This window comes from Stegodyphus dumicola, chromosome 10, assembly GCF_044657685.1.
Source record: "Stegodyphus dumicola isolate Sdum_Otavi_A_Nest chromosome 10, ASM4465768v1".
Taxonomy (NCBI): domain Eukaryota; kingdom Metazoa; phylum Arthropoda; class Arachnida; order Araneae; family Eresidae; genus Stegodyphus; species Stegodyphus dumicola.
Genome location: NC_140777.1, coordinates 138,253,270 through 138,271,202, shown reverse-complemented (window position 1 = coordinate 138,271,202; position 17,933 = coordinate 138,253,270). Strand labels below are relative to the sequence as shown.

The 17,933-nt window shown below is 32.7% G+C and overlaps 1 protein-coding gene across 1 annotated transcript in view; it reads right to left on the bottom strand.

Moving 5' to 3' along the window:
• The window catches only part of nes (lysophosphatidylcholine acyltransferase 3 protein nessy), an 81,192-nt gene that overhangs the window by 39,994 nt on the left and 23,265 nt on the right, over nucleotides 1–17,933 (bottom strand). Inside the window, exons 7-8 of the mRNA XM_085825590.1 lie at nucleotides 14,669–14,742; nucleotides 2,583–2,691 (exon numbers count right to left, since the gene is read on the bottom strand). Coding sequence (XP_085681716.1) covers nucleotides 2,583–2,691; nucleotides 14,669–14,742 — 183 coding nt within the window. The remainder of the gene's footprint in view (nucleotides 1–2,582; nucleotides 2,692–14,668; nucleotides 14,743–17,933) is intronic.

Sequence of the window (17,933 nt, the reverse complement as noted above, 5' to 3'; positions counted from 1 at the left end):
GAAAAATAGCACAGGCAGACTCACATACATGAATGCTACAACAGGCCAAAGGATAACATCGAGATAATACTGGTCATTGGAGAAGGGCAGGATGACTAAAGCACAGTGGATTATCATATACAATAGCACCACATACTAAAGCCAAGCAAGGTGGTAACAAATGGAGTCACTACGACATGGCTTAAATAGCACTGCCCAAACCACCTAAAAGCCATGTATGCAGTATTAGTTTCAACCATGCAAGAACTTGTATTCATCATTGAAAATAATATAACTTCAGTCCATTCCATTCCACCCAACATGATGCAACATCACAACAAATGACAGACTTCATAAGGGGTGCCAACAATGCAGTCCACTCTCTGCCAGTCACTGTGCAATGGTTCTATGCAACAGCAAACATACCAGTAGGTTCGTTAACTGGTGAAAAGTGTAGCCATCAATATAGTCATGGCAGATCAAATGGTCGCTCAATCAACGAGTAGTCCTCCATGGTCTACTACTGTCCTCCACCTGCTGATGAACGGCATACTGGAATCACGACTCACAACATATATCACAGCTTCATTGCTCCAACCATCATGCCTAGCAATTCAGTGGCATGGGGACACTGCTTCCTGCAAGGTTCTGGCATCTTCTCAGAAACTCACTCAATTGTGCATGACCTCAATAGATAGGTCTCTGAGACATTCTTCTTGGCTACAAATTAACAGCATTACTATGGAAACCAGTTTGAATTTATGACATAGGTGAACACTGCCCTTTTTTTGTCTGTCAATTCCCTTCATTCCAGTGTCCTGTAACCAGCTCTGTGCAATGACATACATTGATGGGTTTGGGATATTTGCATGTCAAGTATCATTAAGTTCTACTGTGATTTTGTGGGCCATCCTGACTCATACTACTATTAGCAATATTGACTGCCATACCGCCAGACTGGGTTAAAATCCCAGAAAAGACTAGGATGTTTGCAAGTGTATAGTATCTGGAAGGAAGGCGGCACTTAAAGTGCTAGACACTTTAAGTCTTCTCGAGAGGTTTAGTAATAAGTAAAAAGCACCTCCATCAAAACTGAATACAGCAGTGTGGTAGGGACTATATCTTTAAAACCATTGGTAAAATTCAGGTGTTCTGCTAACTTCTTTTAGTCCTGTTCCATATTTTAGCAACAAGAGTGTATATTTTATTATATAAGCACATACAAGACTACTTTTTAACATGAATAAATATTTCCAAAACGAATCGTTAATCTTACAATTCATGGGACTGAACTGAAGAGCTCCATAAAATTTATTATTATTTAGTATTCTAACAAGGTACCACAGTCTTTTGATACTGAAATTATGCATCTAAAATCATATACTTAGAAACAGCAGTTTTGAAAAGTATGCATACAACCACAGCTTCCATTTGCCAAAACAAGGGGAACTTTATTTGCAAAAGTTTCCAACAATATAACAAGAACTGCCGCCCAGACAGAAAACTGGTTAGTAATTCTGACTTGCCATATCGAAGGACCCTGGGTTTGAATCCCGGAGAAGGTATGAGTGTATGTCCCTTCATAGGAGGCAACAGTGATTCATCTATCAGGTGCCTCCATAATAAACTGATCGCTATTTCTAGCCTTAGTAAAGGCCAACACCTATAATGGCTAGTGCCTGCCGTTGGCAAAAAAAAAATATCATAAGAACTCGGGAAAAATTTTTTGTTGGTGAACTACTCTGATCAAATAATTTTATAGAGGAAAAAATTGTAAACAGTAAAAATTTGTTATAATCCTAATTCTTTTACACATTAACTCAAACACTACTCAAAGTTATAATATCATTACAGCTAAACTCAGTTTGTTCAGCTATATTAGTTTAAAAATTAATCTGTACAATCTTTTGACCATCCCCTGTATTCTCATTGCGTTTCGTTATCCTATGTGGGTGCATTCGAGTCCACACATTAGTGAATGATAAAGATTATAAACTTTTGTAATGCAATGTCTTGGTTTAATAAAACACTATAACTTTCAATGTCCTCATCTTTTTTTATCCACAATTGTATGTTTTTCCATTTACATTAGAAAATGTAATTAAACAGAAACGATTTTAACATGTTCACTACTGCTTTCTCTTCATCAATAGTCTTGCTTCTTTACAGTATAAAAGACTTTTTCCACAGCATAATGTTAAGCAGTTTTTAACTTCATTTTAAATTTTAGCAATGTGATTTACTACAAATTTCCAAAAAGTCATACTTTTTTAAAATCTTTAAATTTCAAATTAAGAACTTTAATACAAATGATCTAAATATTCAAATACACAGACTAATAAATGGCTTTCTTAACATGATATGCAGGTTTTAAAAAAAATTATGCTACATTTGGTTTTACTTCATAAAATAGGTAAATCATACACTAATATTTTTTATATACATAAGAAATTTATGTAGGACATATTTCTGAGCTACAACCCATTTTATTTTATCTTATCTAACAATGATATATCAAAATCTAAAATGTGAAAATATACTACATGATTCACCTTTAAAATTCAATAACATTAAAAAAATAAATATCAATAAATAGTTCTCACCATAAATGCATCTGAAAGAATAGCTCTTTCAGGAACAAATATACAGCCTACTTGATAAATGCTTAAAATTAATATCCCAAGACCTAAACGTTTTATAGCAGCTTCAACACTGGAAAGGAAATTAAAATTGCTTTTTATGGAAAACAAAGAAATTTCACATGAAATTTCATGTCATACATTACTACAATGATTTTATGAAAAATAATATATAGCTTAATTATATTATAAAATTCAAAAATGAAATGAATTTATTTCAAAATTACTTTATCAAATGCTGATGAATTTTTACATATCAGTACTTGTTTGAAAAACTTCCATAAAAAAATGAATATAAGAGCTTTTCAAAATAACAGCAAAAAAAATTAAGGCAACTTTTTATGACACAGATCATTATCAGCGTACTGTATGAAAATAAGAATTATTAATGCATTACACTATGGATTGAGAACATGTACAAATCATATGTGCACATTATTAATTATATTACTCATAACATACAGACATCAACTAATTTTAGCAGCAGATTAGACTGAGGAATAACTATGACAAAGTTTGAATATTTACTACACATATGATGATGATTTCATCAAGAGTAGTGTTGCGAATTTTATATTTAGATAGGTAATTTTAATAGAATTATAACTAAAATTGTTGTATTTTTCTGTATAATGCAGTGTGAGACAAATTTTTTAGAGGAAGCTATGCCAGAAAAGTAAGAATACAGGAGAATGTGCATTTAACATTGAGTAAATGGGTATCTCAGTAATTTGTATTGAAACTGAATATATGTGATTGACTATTACATTAGCTGTAACTGTTGTAATACCACCCTCGTATTACTTTCCAGTAATTTCTAGGAGCAAAAAGTACTAGAAATAGTTTCTTACAGCTGGTTGAAAACTATTTAAGGCTGAAGAGAGAACATCTGCTCTCAGTTGTTTAGTTAGCTGCTGTTGTTATTACAGGACAAAGTCCGAAATCCGTACTGGTCAGGACTCCGGCGATTCCGCATTTGTGATTTTTCCGGATAATAGATCATCAATTTAAATCTGGTAAGATGGCACGCAGAAATTATACAATGAAAAACATGAAATGAAAAATATGAAATCCTAATTTATGAAATAAAGAACAATTATGATCTAAAGGGTATCTTTTTGATATAATCAAAAGTTCAAGCTTAGTTTTAATAAAATTGCTGTAATAACAGTCTGCAAAAAAATAATAAGCTGGATCAAATTTGAAGATCAGGGAGCAGCGCAGTCTGCTACATTAATTGAAATGCTTAGAATCGGTAAAGATAATTTTAGCCTAACTTAATAGTGTCCGTTATACATTACTGGCTGTATATCACAAGACTTGCAATGAAAGCCAAGTTGTTTCGATAAATTTTGTCTTGCTCCTATTGCATACTGAATTAAGCCTAAATTGTATTAGTGTAGTTATTTACTATGCCTACCTTTATTTCTTGTACACCGCTCAAAAAAAAAAAAAAAAAAGAGAGAGAGAGAGAGACAGTTCTATATCTCCCTTTCTACTGGGCCGATTCACGAAATTCAAATTGCGTTCTTCATGTCTCAAAAGCGCGACTTAATACGTAATATCAGATTTATATATAGCACTATTCTAACATAGGTATTTCGACACAAAATCGGACTATTTCTGAAATAACATACCAATTTTTTTACATATTTCGATCCTACGACTCAAATTATGCCTAAATATTAGACTTTGTAAAATTTGGTGCAAAATTTAGGGAGAAATTCAACAATTTATGTTTGTGCTTTTTATTCAGTTTGCGCAAAAATTAGTTCACTTGGCAAACTTCTTAATATGTGGCAACCTATTTTCATTTCCATTTTTACATAGCGCATGAGAGGAAAAAAGACCCGATTGTTCCTACTTTCAAATAATGTTCTTTATATTATATTTTTAATTATAAGTGTTATTATTTTTAAGCAATTTTTTTCTTTTTTGAATTTCATTTTAATTGTTTAAGTTGGATGGTTTCTCTCGAATAACTGTTTTAAAAATTTCTATTTACTCATTCGAACTGCGTAGTTTAAATCAAAGGTGCATCGTTTATTTATTTATTTTTTTTTTCAAATAGATTCCTTTATGCTATATTTTTAGTCATAGTTACTATTTTAGGTAATTTTTAAATTTTTAGACATTTATTTTAATTGTTAGTGTTGAATTGTCTGTTCAGATAATTATATTAAAATTTTCTATTTATTCATTCAAATATATTTTAAATATATTTTTTAATAATATAAATTTTTCAGAATTTGATTTTATTTATTTAAATTGAGTTTCTTTTGGAAGAATACTTTGTAACCCAGACTACGATGCGTTTGAAAACTGCCTATATTAAAGGAGAAAATACAGCAAAGCACACTTAACACGCCTTTCAATGTTCCGTTCAGAAAAGATATATAAATAAGAGAGATGTATAACCGACATTTTAACTTAGGATGGCTTGCATACACTGCTTTAAACAGTTTTTCTTCAGGCATTCTGCTTTATTCTTCAGGGTTGCCACTCAAACAGGAGAATGAAATTCCCTGACTTTTCCAGGCTTTCCAGGTGTGTTTCAAGAAAATTCCAGTCTATCCGCATAATGTACGTTGGCTGTGCTAATAGGTAAATTAATTATGGTATTACTTGTATTGTGTAGCAAATTCACTTAATTATTCAATAAATCCCAGAGGACATTTATTCTTAATTATTCTTGGTATACTTTGATAATTTTGTTTAGTTTTCCACTTAAGAAACTTAAATTTAAGATATATACATTGGATAACAAATGTATGTTTTATTTAATTAATACTCATGATCATCACCAGTTCAACACGAGGCTAATCCGGTCCTTATAAATCACAACGCAATGCTAAATAGTTAGGTTAGATTTTAGGTAAATTTAATTTGCGTGAGGTATGTTCTTAAAAGGCACCTTAACACTTGAAAACACAAATATAATTATAATAGTTTTTGTTTTCTCCACTGAAGATTGAGATTAGAATCTTCCCAATCTGGAATAAAATAAGGCTTTTTTTGCAGACATTCTGCAGCTAAACAAAAGAAAGAAATCTATTTTAATAAATTGAGGTATTTTATATTAATTTCGCAGCATACATAAGGAAAAAATATGTGCATTAAATTTCGTGATGGTATGTCATCATACTGTTATAATTAATTTCAGGATTATGCCAGGGAAAATTTCCTGAAATTTGGAAATATTATTTACTAATAATAAATAAATTTAGAGGGAAGAAGCAACATTAAATTATATGAATAACATAAAAATAATTACTTAAAAATTGAATTATAATAATTAACGATATTTTAGCGAATATAGTTATATTACATGGCTAGCCTAGATGACTGATTACTATTTTTTTATTTTACTGCAAAATGGCAAGGTATTTATTAAAAAGAAAAAAAAAAAAAGTTTAAAAAGATTTTGCAGTAAAATTCTAGTATACGGTAAGGCTTTGGCACGATTTTGAAAATTGTAGCCAAGACCAAAATGACCCGTTTACTGCGCATCATTATGTCGCCAAATCTTATTATTATTCTAACCAAAGAACGTCTATGTAAAGAAGAAAAGGTTCCATACAAGTAAAATGCTATTACGCCACTAGAATGCGGAGGGAAAATTTGCCAAGGGATTTGGCGATGGAACCTGGCGGCCAGAATTTCCCTCTCCGCGATGTGTACAGGAAATTGAGAAACACGTGTTAAGAAGAAACGCTCTTTGACAAAAAGAAAACTACGAAAATCCGTTTTTAAATTATTGCGAAAAATCCAAGAAGAAACGTTTTATCAAAGGGCGTTTCTTCTTGGATTTTTCGCAATAATTTTAAAAACGGATTTTTGTAGTTTTTTTTTTTTTTTTTTTTTCCCTGAAAATAACTAATCCATGAATTAATTTACTTGCACCAAAAAATATTTTCTTTTCCTTTAGTGTGTATTTAATTATGGCAAAGCACACTAGGGCTATCTGCCTAAGAGGAGGGATGCCTTTCGTGGAGGACTTTCTAAGGGAAACTGTCTCGTATACACGTTACACATGGGGAAAACCACGAAAACACCCATGCAGCCAGCCCGTTCGCGGGATTCGAACCACGGACCGAACTACCAGTGTTCAGCGACTTTACCGCTCGGCCGCTGGTGGGCACTCTTTTCCTTTTCCTTTAGAGTTTAACCACTTGCGCTAAGACTAAACTTCACGGTTGCGGTGCCATGCCCTACAATATAACAAGCGGTAAAGTGTCTCATTTACGCCGCTCCGCATCTGCGAGTGCAATCCAGAGCTGTAACTCGAGAAATAAATAATCTTGTTGTTAGGCGACGTGTGCACCATGTTATTTTCATTTTTGCGATAAATGCTTATCGACGTGGTGTTCACATCGCTCGCGGTTTGAGACAAAAGCATCTCGACGTGCGTGGCACGTCTTTTTAGCGCAAGTGGTTAAAGAAATTTTAAACGATATTCATTTTATGAACTCTTGATAATGTGACCTTCGAACTTCGACACCGGTTTCGAGCTTTGGCGACAGATATATCAGATATGCACAGCTGTTTCCCTCTATGATGGAACGGAGCCACAGCCACGTCTGTTGCAGAGAGGCTTTCCTTCTTTACAATACATATTCTTTGATTCTAACCTCCGTGGTACCGTATACTAGGATTAAACCCATTTTGTTTTATACGAGAACAGGTACTTTCTTTAATTCATACCGTATACTAGGATTAAACCCATTTTGTTTTATACGAGAACAGGTACTTTCTTTAATTCATGCACTGCACATGCGATTCTCGAGAATACTGGAAACCAAAACTTGTGGGAAAGTTGCTTTGCCTTTCTACAAGACAATCAAATTGGAGCTGCGAAAATTGGCTCTATGCCAGCTACCCGAATGACACTCACGTGATACATAATTCGCCAAAAAAGTTATCTCTTCCGACGTCGGCGCAAAAATCGCTTTTTTTCGCGGGATCGTTGTATGAACTTCCCTGACTTTTCCAGATTTTGACAAAAATACTTAAATTCCCTGACTTTTCCCTGAATATTTTGGTCAATTTTCGAATTCCCTGACTTTTCCCGGTTTTCCAGGTAGCGTGGCAACCCTGATTCTTGCTCTTTTTCTTCAGGCATTCTGCAAGTATATTAAAAAGCATCCAAGTTTTCGAAGCATCTTTGCATTTCTGACAAACATTTTAAATAAAGTTATTGCCGTCCATTTCATAAAGACCCAAAAATGGCCAAGAGGTACTGTTGCCGAACATTGGTAGTTCACTCCTGGGTTCGAAGCCCGGTAAACGGGCTGGTTGCATGGGCATTTTTGTGGATTTTCTCATGTGTAGCATGCATGCCAGCTGGTTTCCCTTAGAAAGTTCTTCACGAAGGCATCCTTCCTTTTAGGCAGATAGCCCTGCTTTGCCGTAACTTAATAATCCAATTCAATCCATTTCATCAGTACTTAAGTCAGAGCCTTTATCAATCTTTAGAGGTTAGCATTTTGAAGGTATGAGATGGAAGGAAAGGCTGCTTTCATCAAGAGGTTTTGGTTTATTTAATTATGGCAAAGCACACTAGGGCTATCTGCCTAAGGGGAGGGATGCCTTTGTGGAGGACATTCTAAGGGAAACTGGTTTGTATACTCGTAACACATGGGAAAAACCACCAAAGCGCTCATGCAGCCAGCCCATTCGCAGGATTCGAACCGATGCATATAGTCTAAAACCAGTCGCTCTTCACTTTAATCTGCAATGATATTGTTTTTGTCTTTTCTGTTAGCCCAAGCTGAATTGATGGTATTTGCTGGTGTACATGTCCAAATGTTTTCTCTTTGAACACCTAATGAATTTTATTTGAAGTTCAGATTTTGAGCGTAATGTGCATTTGCCCCTCGCTCCCTATTTTAACTTCGCTAATATTTCTTTATGCTTGATCAGACAGCCTGGCTCAGTAAAAGTAGGCGGCCAGTGCAACTCTGATTAAAAATCTAATTATAACCACGTGCAGTGCTGATAAGCACCACGTGTTTCTGTGATTCCTATTTTCTTCTTTCTATGTATTTCTTTCTCCTGATGAGGAGGGACCTTTAGCTGCCCTCGAAATCGATTGAGTGTTTCATTATACCTACGCTAAATATAAGGTTGTTTTTCACGGTTTTGATTGTCACATTAGCGTGTTTCTCTTCTAGTCCAGTCCAGCAGTATTTATTCTGTACCACCGAGTGACCAGATTTTTATATCGGATGAATCAATCTAAATTACATTAAAGATCATGTTTTTTTATACAATATATAACAAGAGAGAAAAAGTAGGTTCTTAAAACATTCCTTCCAAGAGGATTAATATAAAAAATTATATTTATATATATTTTTTTTAATGCTGGGGCTTGAACCAAGCTGTCAAACTTTTAAAGTTTAATTTACATGGTGGTTATAATTAAAGTTCCATTTTGAAATGGTCATAAAAGGAAAGCTACTGGAACCAAATGGTTATCAAACTTGAAAATCGTGTAACGGAGGTTATGGGAATTTATTTTCCGTGCGGGGGGGGGGGAGTTCAAAAACTCACCACCAGGGAGAAAATGGCACTGTATGCGATATATTGTTAAATGAAATAAGACATGAAAACATCGGTTTAAAATGTGTTTAATCGTTTCTGAAACGTATTACAAAGCATGTTCAATGTAGAGTCCAGCATTTTCCAAAAACAAGTTAAATCCTGTTACTGCATTCTCAACAGCAGCTCTTAGCATATCAGGAGGAATGTTACGGACATGCCGGTGTATCAAATTTTTCATTTCTGCCAAATTTTTTATATTATCACCATAAACAGTGCTTTTGAGATAACCCCATAGCCAAAAATCATAGAGGTTGAGATCTGGTAGGAAGTGGGGGAAGTGTCGGCCTATAAGACGATCATTCGTGAAATGTTGCCTAAGTAACCGTGCGACACATGTGAGGTGGGGCCCAGGCCTGCGTACAACTCCTAGTATCTAAAATGCCACGTTACTGCAGCTCATGTATCACGAAACATTTTAACATTGGTGGTACAGCTGTCGACCGCTCTTCAGATTTCTCTGAAGTTATGAAACTAGCTGTCATTTCACTCCAAACAGTGTGGAATGACTGCTACACAATGGAATGCAGTAGGAGAATGCAATGGAACTAACATGAGGGATTTCTTTGGCCCAAATCAATTAAAAGCGTTTTGAATCAGTATCTTCATTAGGGCCAAATCCAGGCTTCAAATATTACAAATTAGCGATCTGTAAGAAAATGATTTCCAGATTGTAGGCACTTGTGCGAGTGATTTGCGATCGCACATTTTCTAATCGCTAATTCGTGGTTTTCATAGACGAATTTCTCCCTTACACGGATGGCATACTCGACTTTTATCGACTTAAACGCCTTTAAATGATCATTTGCTTACTTCAAAGTTTCTTAAGGGTATACAACATATTAAACCCATGTAACAAAAGTTAGATTCCGACCCATATTTTGTTTAAAAATATTGCATACAGCGCCATTTCCTGGTGGTGAGGTTTCAAACTTTCTTTTTTTCACGGAAAATAAAACTCCCATGACCTCCTTTACACGGTTACCAAGTTTGATAACATTTGATCCAGTAGTTTTAAATTTTATGACCATTTCAAAGTGAAACTTTAATTATTACCACCCTGTATATTATTATTAAATTTTCATTTGAAGCTATGCATATACCATGGGTAAGATCTTTTCATTTATGGAAAAAATAAAGAATCAAAGCAAACATACTTAGGATAATGGACCAAAACTGAAAAAAGTTTCCCCTCCCACTGAAAATAAAATATTGAAAATTCGACCTTGAATTTATTGGATTATCAAAATATTCAATTTGACTTATCTTCCAAGTCCTAGTTCCGATAACAATTCCGTCAAAAATTCCGAATTACTGGAGCTGAAGTAAAAGGTTTAGTATATATTCACTGTATGTTAATAAAGTAATCAGAGTGTAATAAAAATAGATTATAGACCTTATGCTGATGCAACTTTTTGTCTGAATGCACAACATGTAATGGAAAAGAAGGCTTGTGGAGATCTGTTTTTGACATGCCTCTAAAAGCAGATGTCATACTCCTTTTGTCTCTTCAATGTCAAAAAATTTTCTTTGAGAAGCAACTTTAGTTTTTGGGAAAGAAAAAAATCACACGAAGAATTTGAAGAACATGCAGGACTATTGAGTACACATACTTATTTTCAGAACACAAGCGGTTCTCCGATTGGTTATTGAATAATGAAAAGATGCATTGTCATGCAATACAAAATATTTGGAATATGTTTTCTGACTGAATAACGTAAGATTAAAAGTCATCTGCTTAATTCACAGCCATTTACAAGTCAACTACTCGGGCAACTACAGAATCGTTTTGATAACTGAGCTTGTAAGACAAACCTAATATCATTGGATTTAAACACTTCAGAGAACATTCCTTCTTTAGCTCATATTCCAAGAATATTAAGTGAATACAATTATTGCAAAAGAAATGGAATATTCATTTGCACTACGGCTTGGTAGTTTACTAACGAGTTAACAAAGCTTAAATTCTGTTTTTTGTGTCTAAGAATACAACAATATTTTAAATATTTACAAATAAAAACTTAAATTGGAGATTTAATTGGAGCCTTACCAGTTGAAGATTGTTAAATACTAATTGTTTGTTGCAAAGTCTAACCCAGGCTGCATGGTTGGTTTTTGCAGTTTTCTAGGTTCTCTTTACAAAGGTCCTCTATGAAAACATCTTAACCAAATAGCTCCCATGTTCTTTCTACGTTCAAATAACCAACTAACCTAGTTTAAGCACGATTTCCAAGTGAAGTTACTAGCAAACCCAAATACTCATTAAAAATCATCTAGCTTGCCAGTCAGGAGTAACACGAAAGATACGGCGTCAATAATTGAATTGCTGTTACGGTACACTGTTTCTAAACTTAGATGGTCATCACTTAATTAAATGTAATTAATTTGTAACTTCTACTAGAGCTGATGGTAAGAATTGAAGTGTGAATAAATAATATCTTGTGCAATCTTGATTAATATAAAATTAGAAACATTTGCATAGAAAAATATTCGCATTCAGACAGAAGGTTTTTTGAAATATTTGCAATTACTTTATAAGAAGGATTTATTAATAACCTTTATAAGAAGGATTAAAAGAAAGATTTATTAATAACTTTTATAACAAGGATTACTTTATAAGAAGGATTTATTAATAAACATCGTACCCTCGTTGGTAATTGAACCCAGAATGTTGGGTGTTGTTTATATAATTATTCTTACTTGTCCATAGAACCTGCTGACTTATCGAGCCATTAAATAGCTGCATATCATTTCTACATAACCACTGAACTTCCATTAATTCAGTCTCTAGAAGGTTGTATGTTTATATCATATCATAATTTGACTTTCATAAGATTGATTATTCTAAATCTTATGTTTCTATAAAAATATACTGTGCTCTAAAAATATGGATGATAGTATCAGCCACTTCATAAGCAACAGTTTGTTTAGAAATAAATTATGCAGTTAATGTCATAAAATATTTTCATAAAATTCAAATAAATATCAAACGAAAGTTCTCAGTTTTAGACAATTCGATTTAAACAAAGCAGACAATAAAACGTCAAAGATAAAAATTTACTCTTACAAATATTTTTTAAAAAAAGGGAAGAAAGCAAGAAACTTTTTTTAAAAAGTTAAAAATTTGAATAATATCATCTATAATTTTAAAAATAATAATTTTTCACATAGTATTAATAAATATTTATTATGTATCATTGAGGGAAAAAATTTCATATAATTAATTCTCCGTAAAAATTTATTTGAAATTTCAGATTAAAAATAGCTGTGGCAATTCAGTGTAACAAAAATCCATAAACCACATTTGGCGCTATTATTGCTCAAAAAAAAGATGCCAGATTTCAAAATGCAAAAATATGTAAATTCATGTATATCTTAGAAAATTTTGAATAAAAAAGTTTAATTTTTTGCAGGTATGCTTAGAAATACACCTACTTTAAGATGATGGTCAAAATTTTATAGGTTATAATTCAAAATTTTTTTCGAAAAATTTATAAAAATTATTTAAAAATAGAAATTTAAAAAAAAAAAAAAAAAGGGGGTAAACTTTATTTGGAATGAACCTAAATTTCGAAATGTGAAAGGAAAAATCAAAAAAGTTTTTAAAAGGAGATACAGTAAGACCCCGCTTAACGCGGGGGATACGTTCCATCAAAGTAGAGTGTAATGCGAAACAGTACTAAACGAGGCTATCTTTACATGTAAATATTGGGGTTAGGGGAAGATGGCTAGGTAATTGGTTAGGTATTAAATTTAAAGAGTATGTTTTTTTAATAAAAATAAAACCAAACATTTATTTCTTAAAGCCCAAATTAATACCACATTATTATTTCTTGCAAAAATAAAAACAAAATATAAATAACAAAACGAGTATTCTTAAAAAAAAACAAATAAAATTCTAAGTCAGTCATATTTAGTTAGCCTTCCGCGTTTTCAGTGTTCTGCCTTTTTGTGACAAAAGCATCTAATGTTGTTTGCCTTTTTCTTTTGTGTTGTTCTCTTAAAAGTTCTTCATAAACGGATAGAGCATCTCTAACACCACACCTTACTTTTGAGCTCCTGTCAAAATTCGGATCATTTTCAATGAATTGATCCATTATTTCAGTTATGGTAGACAAACTCCTTTTGTTCTTTTTGCTCTTCTTCTGAATCACTGCTGTCAACATTTTTGTTTCCTTCTTGTTCAGTTAATTCCTTGAGCTCATCATTAGAAAGACTAGCCGCTGCTTCTTGAATTATTTCTTCGACATCTTCCACATTTACCCCTTCAAAATATGTCTGTACAATACCGCACCAAACAAGAAATACAAGTACACTCTTTCGGATATGTATTTGAAACCTATCGCTGCATAATATTTCGGGGAATCCCCATATGCTGCGAGCGATTTCGTGGAATCCCCGGGTTGAAACAAAAGAGTGCTAAACCGAAACAGCGCTAAACGAAACAGCGTTAAGCAGGGTCTTACTGTATTAATAATATTTGACAAATGCAATTAACATTGAGGAGCTAAAATTTTGAGAGCTAATACTTTAAAAACTACTCGTACGATTTTTACAAACTTGGCATTCTGGCATAATTTGAGGTGTAGAATCGAAATATAGAAAAAAATTGGTATGTTATTTCAGAAAAAAGTTTGATTTTGTGTCAAAATACTCATGTTAGAATAGTGCTATATATAAATCTAATATATCCTAAGTTGCGCTTTCGAGATATGAAAAACGCAACTTGAATTCTGTCAATCGGCCCAGTAGAACGAGAGATATAGAACTGTTCTTTTTTCTTTTCTTTTTTTTATTAAGCAGTGTACATGCTTCAAACTAATCCAAGTCCGAGTCCTGAATAAATAAACTCGCTTTATCTAGGGCCAGTGCTCGATACCGCTTGGTGCTAATTTTCACTTAAGTTCTAAATTTTCAACGTGCCTAAACTTTGGATCCCAGTGCTTTCCCTATATCATAAATACTTCTCCTCCCTTAATTTTGCCACTGGGTACTTTCCCAAATTCCAAAAATTTCGTCTTCCCTAAATTCTGGCGCTGCTTCGGGTTTATGGGGAATAACATATCAGTTACTCTTAATTAAAATAGCAGTAAATATAATCTTTTGGCCTATGAGTTTCATTAACAAAATCTATTTTTAGCATATGAAAAGAAATTGTTGAATTTTTCCTCATCAACATTTCTTAGAACATTTAAAAATCTATAATTTGGTTTGAATAAGAAATTAAGCATAATACCTAGGCATATTACCAAAGAATGAAATTTCTTGTTACCATTAAAAATACACTACTAACACACCTCCAATAAAAAAATATTTCAGCTCTTTAAAGATCTTTCAAAATTATAAAACATGCTCTTTATATAAGAAAATCTCTTTATATAAGAAAAAATAACATTCCTAATTAAAAAATTAGTTAATCCTATTCACATTAAATGGAGATAAAACATTACCAGGATGGTTTTCCAGACTGAGTTTTGGCAGGACAGGAACCGTCAATAAAGTCAATATACCTCTTCATAGGAAACTGTAAAATAAAGTTAACAGCAATGGGTAAATTAATATTTGACACTGAACTAAAAATGAAAATATTACTACTTCACAAAAATCTTTTGACAGATTTTAAGAGAAATTTTGCACAAACAGAAAGCTGATAACATTTCTAGAATTTAGTAATTACACAAAGTCATATTCTGATAGCACATCCCATCTGGCACTGATTCAAAAGGGAAGCACCAACTTTTAAAATACAGTTTAAAAAATTTTAAACTGATCTTCATTAAAGTTAGAGTAAAAATATTTTATTTACGCAGTTTATTTTAAAATAACTCTCAGATAAACAATCATGATTTAATAATCATGGTGCTATAATTTTAACACATTAAATGTTACATCAGACCCCATGCACTAGTCTTAGACCAAGTAAAATAGGCTTGAAGTTTACTGTGTTAACTACTCTGTCACTTGTATCATCTTCAATGGTTTTTTAATTACTCCTATTTTACAATTATTTTATTAAATATTATTAATGTGATATGCATTAAATCATTATTCATTTGATATACATTAAATTAATATACTATCGTACAATTTCTTTTAAAAGATAAATCGCTAAGTCTTTACTATTGTTAGTCTTAAATATTATTAAGAACTTTGTATTTAGTTAGGCATTTTTAGTAGAATTATAATTAAAATTGTTGTGTTTTCCTGTGCAATGAAGCATGAGATAAATTTTAAGAGAAAGCTATGCAGCAAAAGTAAAAATATAGGAGCATGTGCATTTAACATTGAATAAATGGATATTTCTTTAATTTGTATCGAAATTTAATACATGTAATTGACTACTGTGTTAGCTGTAACAGCAGATTCTTGTAGGTGTCCAAAAATTCCGAGAAGCAAAGAAATTACCAGAAATTTTTCGCAACCGATTGAAAGCTATAAAACGCCAGACAGACAGCATGTCAGCTCAATCATTTAGTTAGCTGCTGTTGTTACTGTGGTAATTTCAGCATGAGATCGAATTAGCTTTCTCTTTAAATGTGCTGTGAATTGCATTCTATTTAACATATTTATGTTCTACTGATTACATTATGTGATACTGTGAACACTTGTACAAATATCTCAGAGGAATATTCCTGCATTCTATTATATTTGTTTTGATAACAATAAATTTTATTAACCTTTTATTGGACTTGTGCATTCAATCTATTAAGAACCCGCATGAATGAAACAATATCTTGTCTTTTCAAGGTGAAAAAATCTGAAGCGGACACCATGACCTCCTTGTACGGAATACAGAGTCGTAGCTAGGGTTTCAGCGCCCAGGGACAACTGAAGATTTCGCGCCCCCTACTGCTTGCCAAGATAGAAAACATTTAATTCTAAAATGTTGTAACATCAGTTTGGCACCCCTTGGATTCTGCGTCCGAGGGACAGATGCCCCCCTCTAGTTACGCCCCTGATGGAATATTGAATTATACACATTTTTTTTCCTGCATTTCATTCAAATTTATTTCCTCAAATTTCATTAAAGATAGATTTCTCATTCAATTACTTCAGTTCTCACTTCGCAGCAAGGCAAAAATACATAAAAATCTCAAAATATCATCATTAAAAATTTAAAGATATAGAAAAATATAAAACAACAAATACAGTTAAAACAAAACAAAAAAATTAAATTTCTATGCCCAAACAAGCAATTTAACTAGCAAGCAAGAAAGGAGATTTTGCTGTGCACAAAACTAAAAGTTTCATTTTGGTCCCACGTTGAAAAAAGACAATGAAGGTGCAGAAACTGACTTAATTCACTATCTTGGTAAGTTTCAATGCAAACAAATATGTGTATTTAATTATGGTAAAGCACACTACAGCTATCTGCCTAAGAGGAGGGATGCCTTCGTGGAAGACCTTCTAAGGGAAACTGGCTCCTATACACATTACACATGGGGAAACCCACGAAAACACCCATGCAGCCACTCTGTTCGCGCGATTCGAACCTTGGACCAACTACCAGTGTTCAGCGACTTTACCGCTCAGTCACTAGTGGGCCGCAAACAAATATGACTGCTTTAGTAAAAAAATATTAGGCTTAGCCACACTTAAACAACTTTTAAATTGTTGTTAATTCTACAAGTATTACATGCAGATTAACTAAAGGTATAAAAACCTGAATTGGAAGATAAGAACAACACAATTCAATCATTTTAAAGCAAAACATGCACAATTTACCAACATATAAGAATTTAAAAAAAAAAAAAAAAAAAAAACCTGAGCTCACTAAGCTGAGCAACAGAGTGGGCATATATCTGTGGAGTTAGTAGGAAAAATAACAGACTCCTGGAATTTTAATGACTTTGACTCCCTCATATATATATATATATATACAGTCAAAAGTCGTTAATTCGGACACCCATAATCCGGAATGATTTATAATCCGGACCTCAAAACTAAAACCTTTCTGCGCATGCGCCGCGTTGACACATGCGCATAGGCGTTTACGCGTGTGCGTAAGACTTCTTACGACTGTGCATATGTGTGTGCGCAAGCGCAGAATACATTTTCACGTGCGCGTTTTATGGATAACGGACGGTATAAGCTAAAATTATGTAATTATCTATTTCAGTTAATGTTGATGATTGCGTTGTTCCTTAATTTTCAAATTGGATCCGGCTTATTATTTTTTGCAGACTGTAAGAGCAATACTATAAAAGTAAAGTTGAACTTTCGATTATGTCAAATAGAATTTCCGATTCTGGAGCTACCAAAGGATCTTACAAACAAAAAATTATGTCTGTTTATAGAATTAAAGAGAAAGTATTATCACATAAAACGAAGCAACTTAAACAATTTACATTGAAAGAAATGTTTAATAAAGTAAACAAATAAATATTAAGCTTTTTTTTTTTTGTAAATTTTGATACCCTTTAGATCATAATTTTCTTTATTTCATAAATTACGGTTTCATATTTTTAATTTTAGAATTTCTGCATGCCATCTTACGCGATTTTAACTGATGATCTAAAATCCGGAAAAATCAATAATCCGGAATCGCCGAAGTCCCGACGAGTCCGAATTAATTTTTTTAACAAAAAAGAAGTAATAGATGACACAGAAAAAAATTGATGGCATAGCAAATTATTTATATTAATTAGCATTTATCATGAAATGGACAAACCGCCATTATTTATTTCTAAGAACCAGCTTCGGCAAGATTTTCTT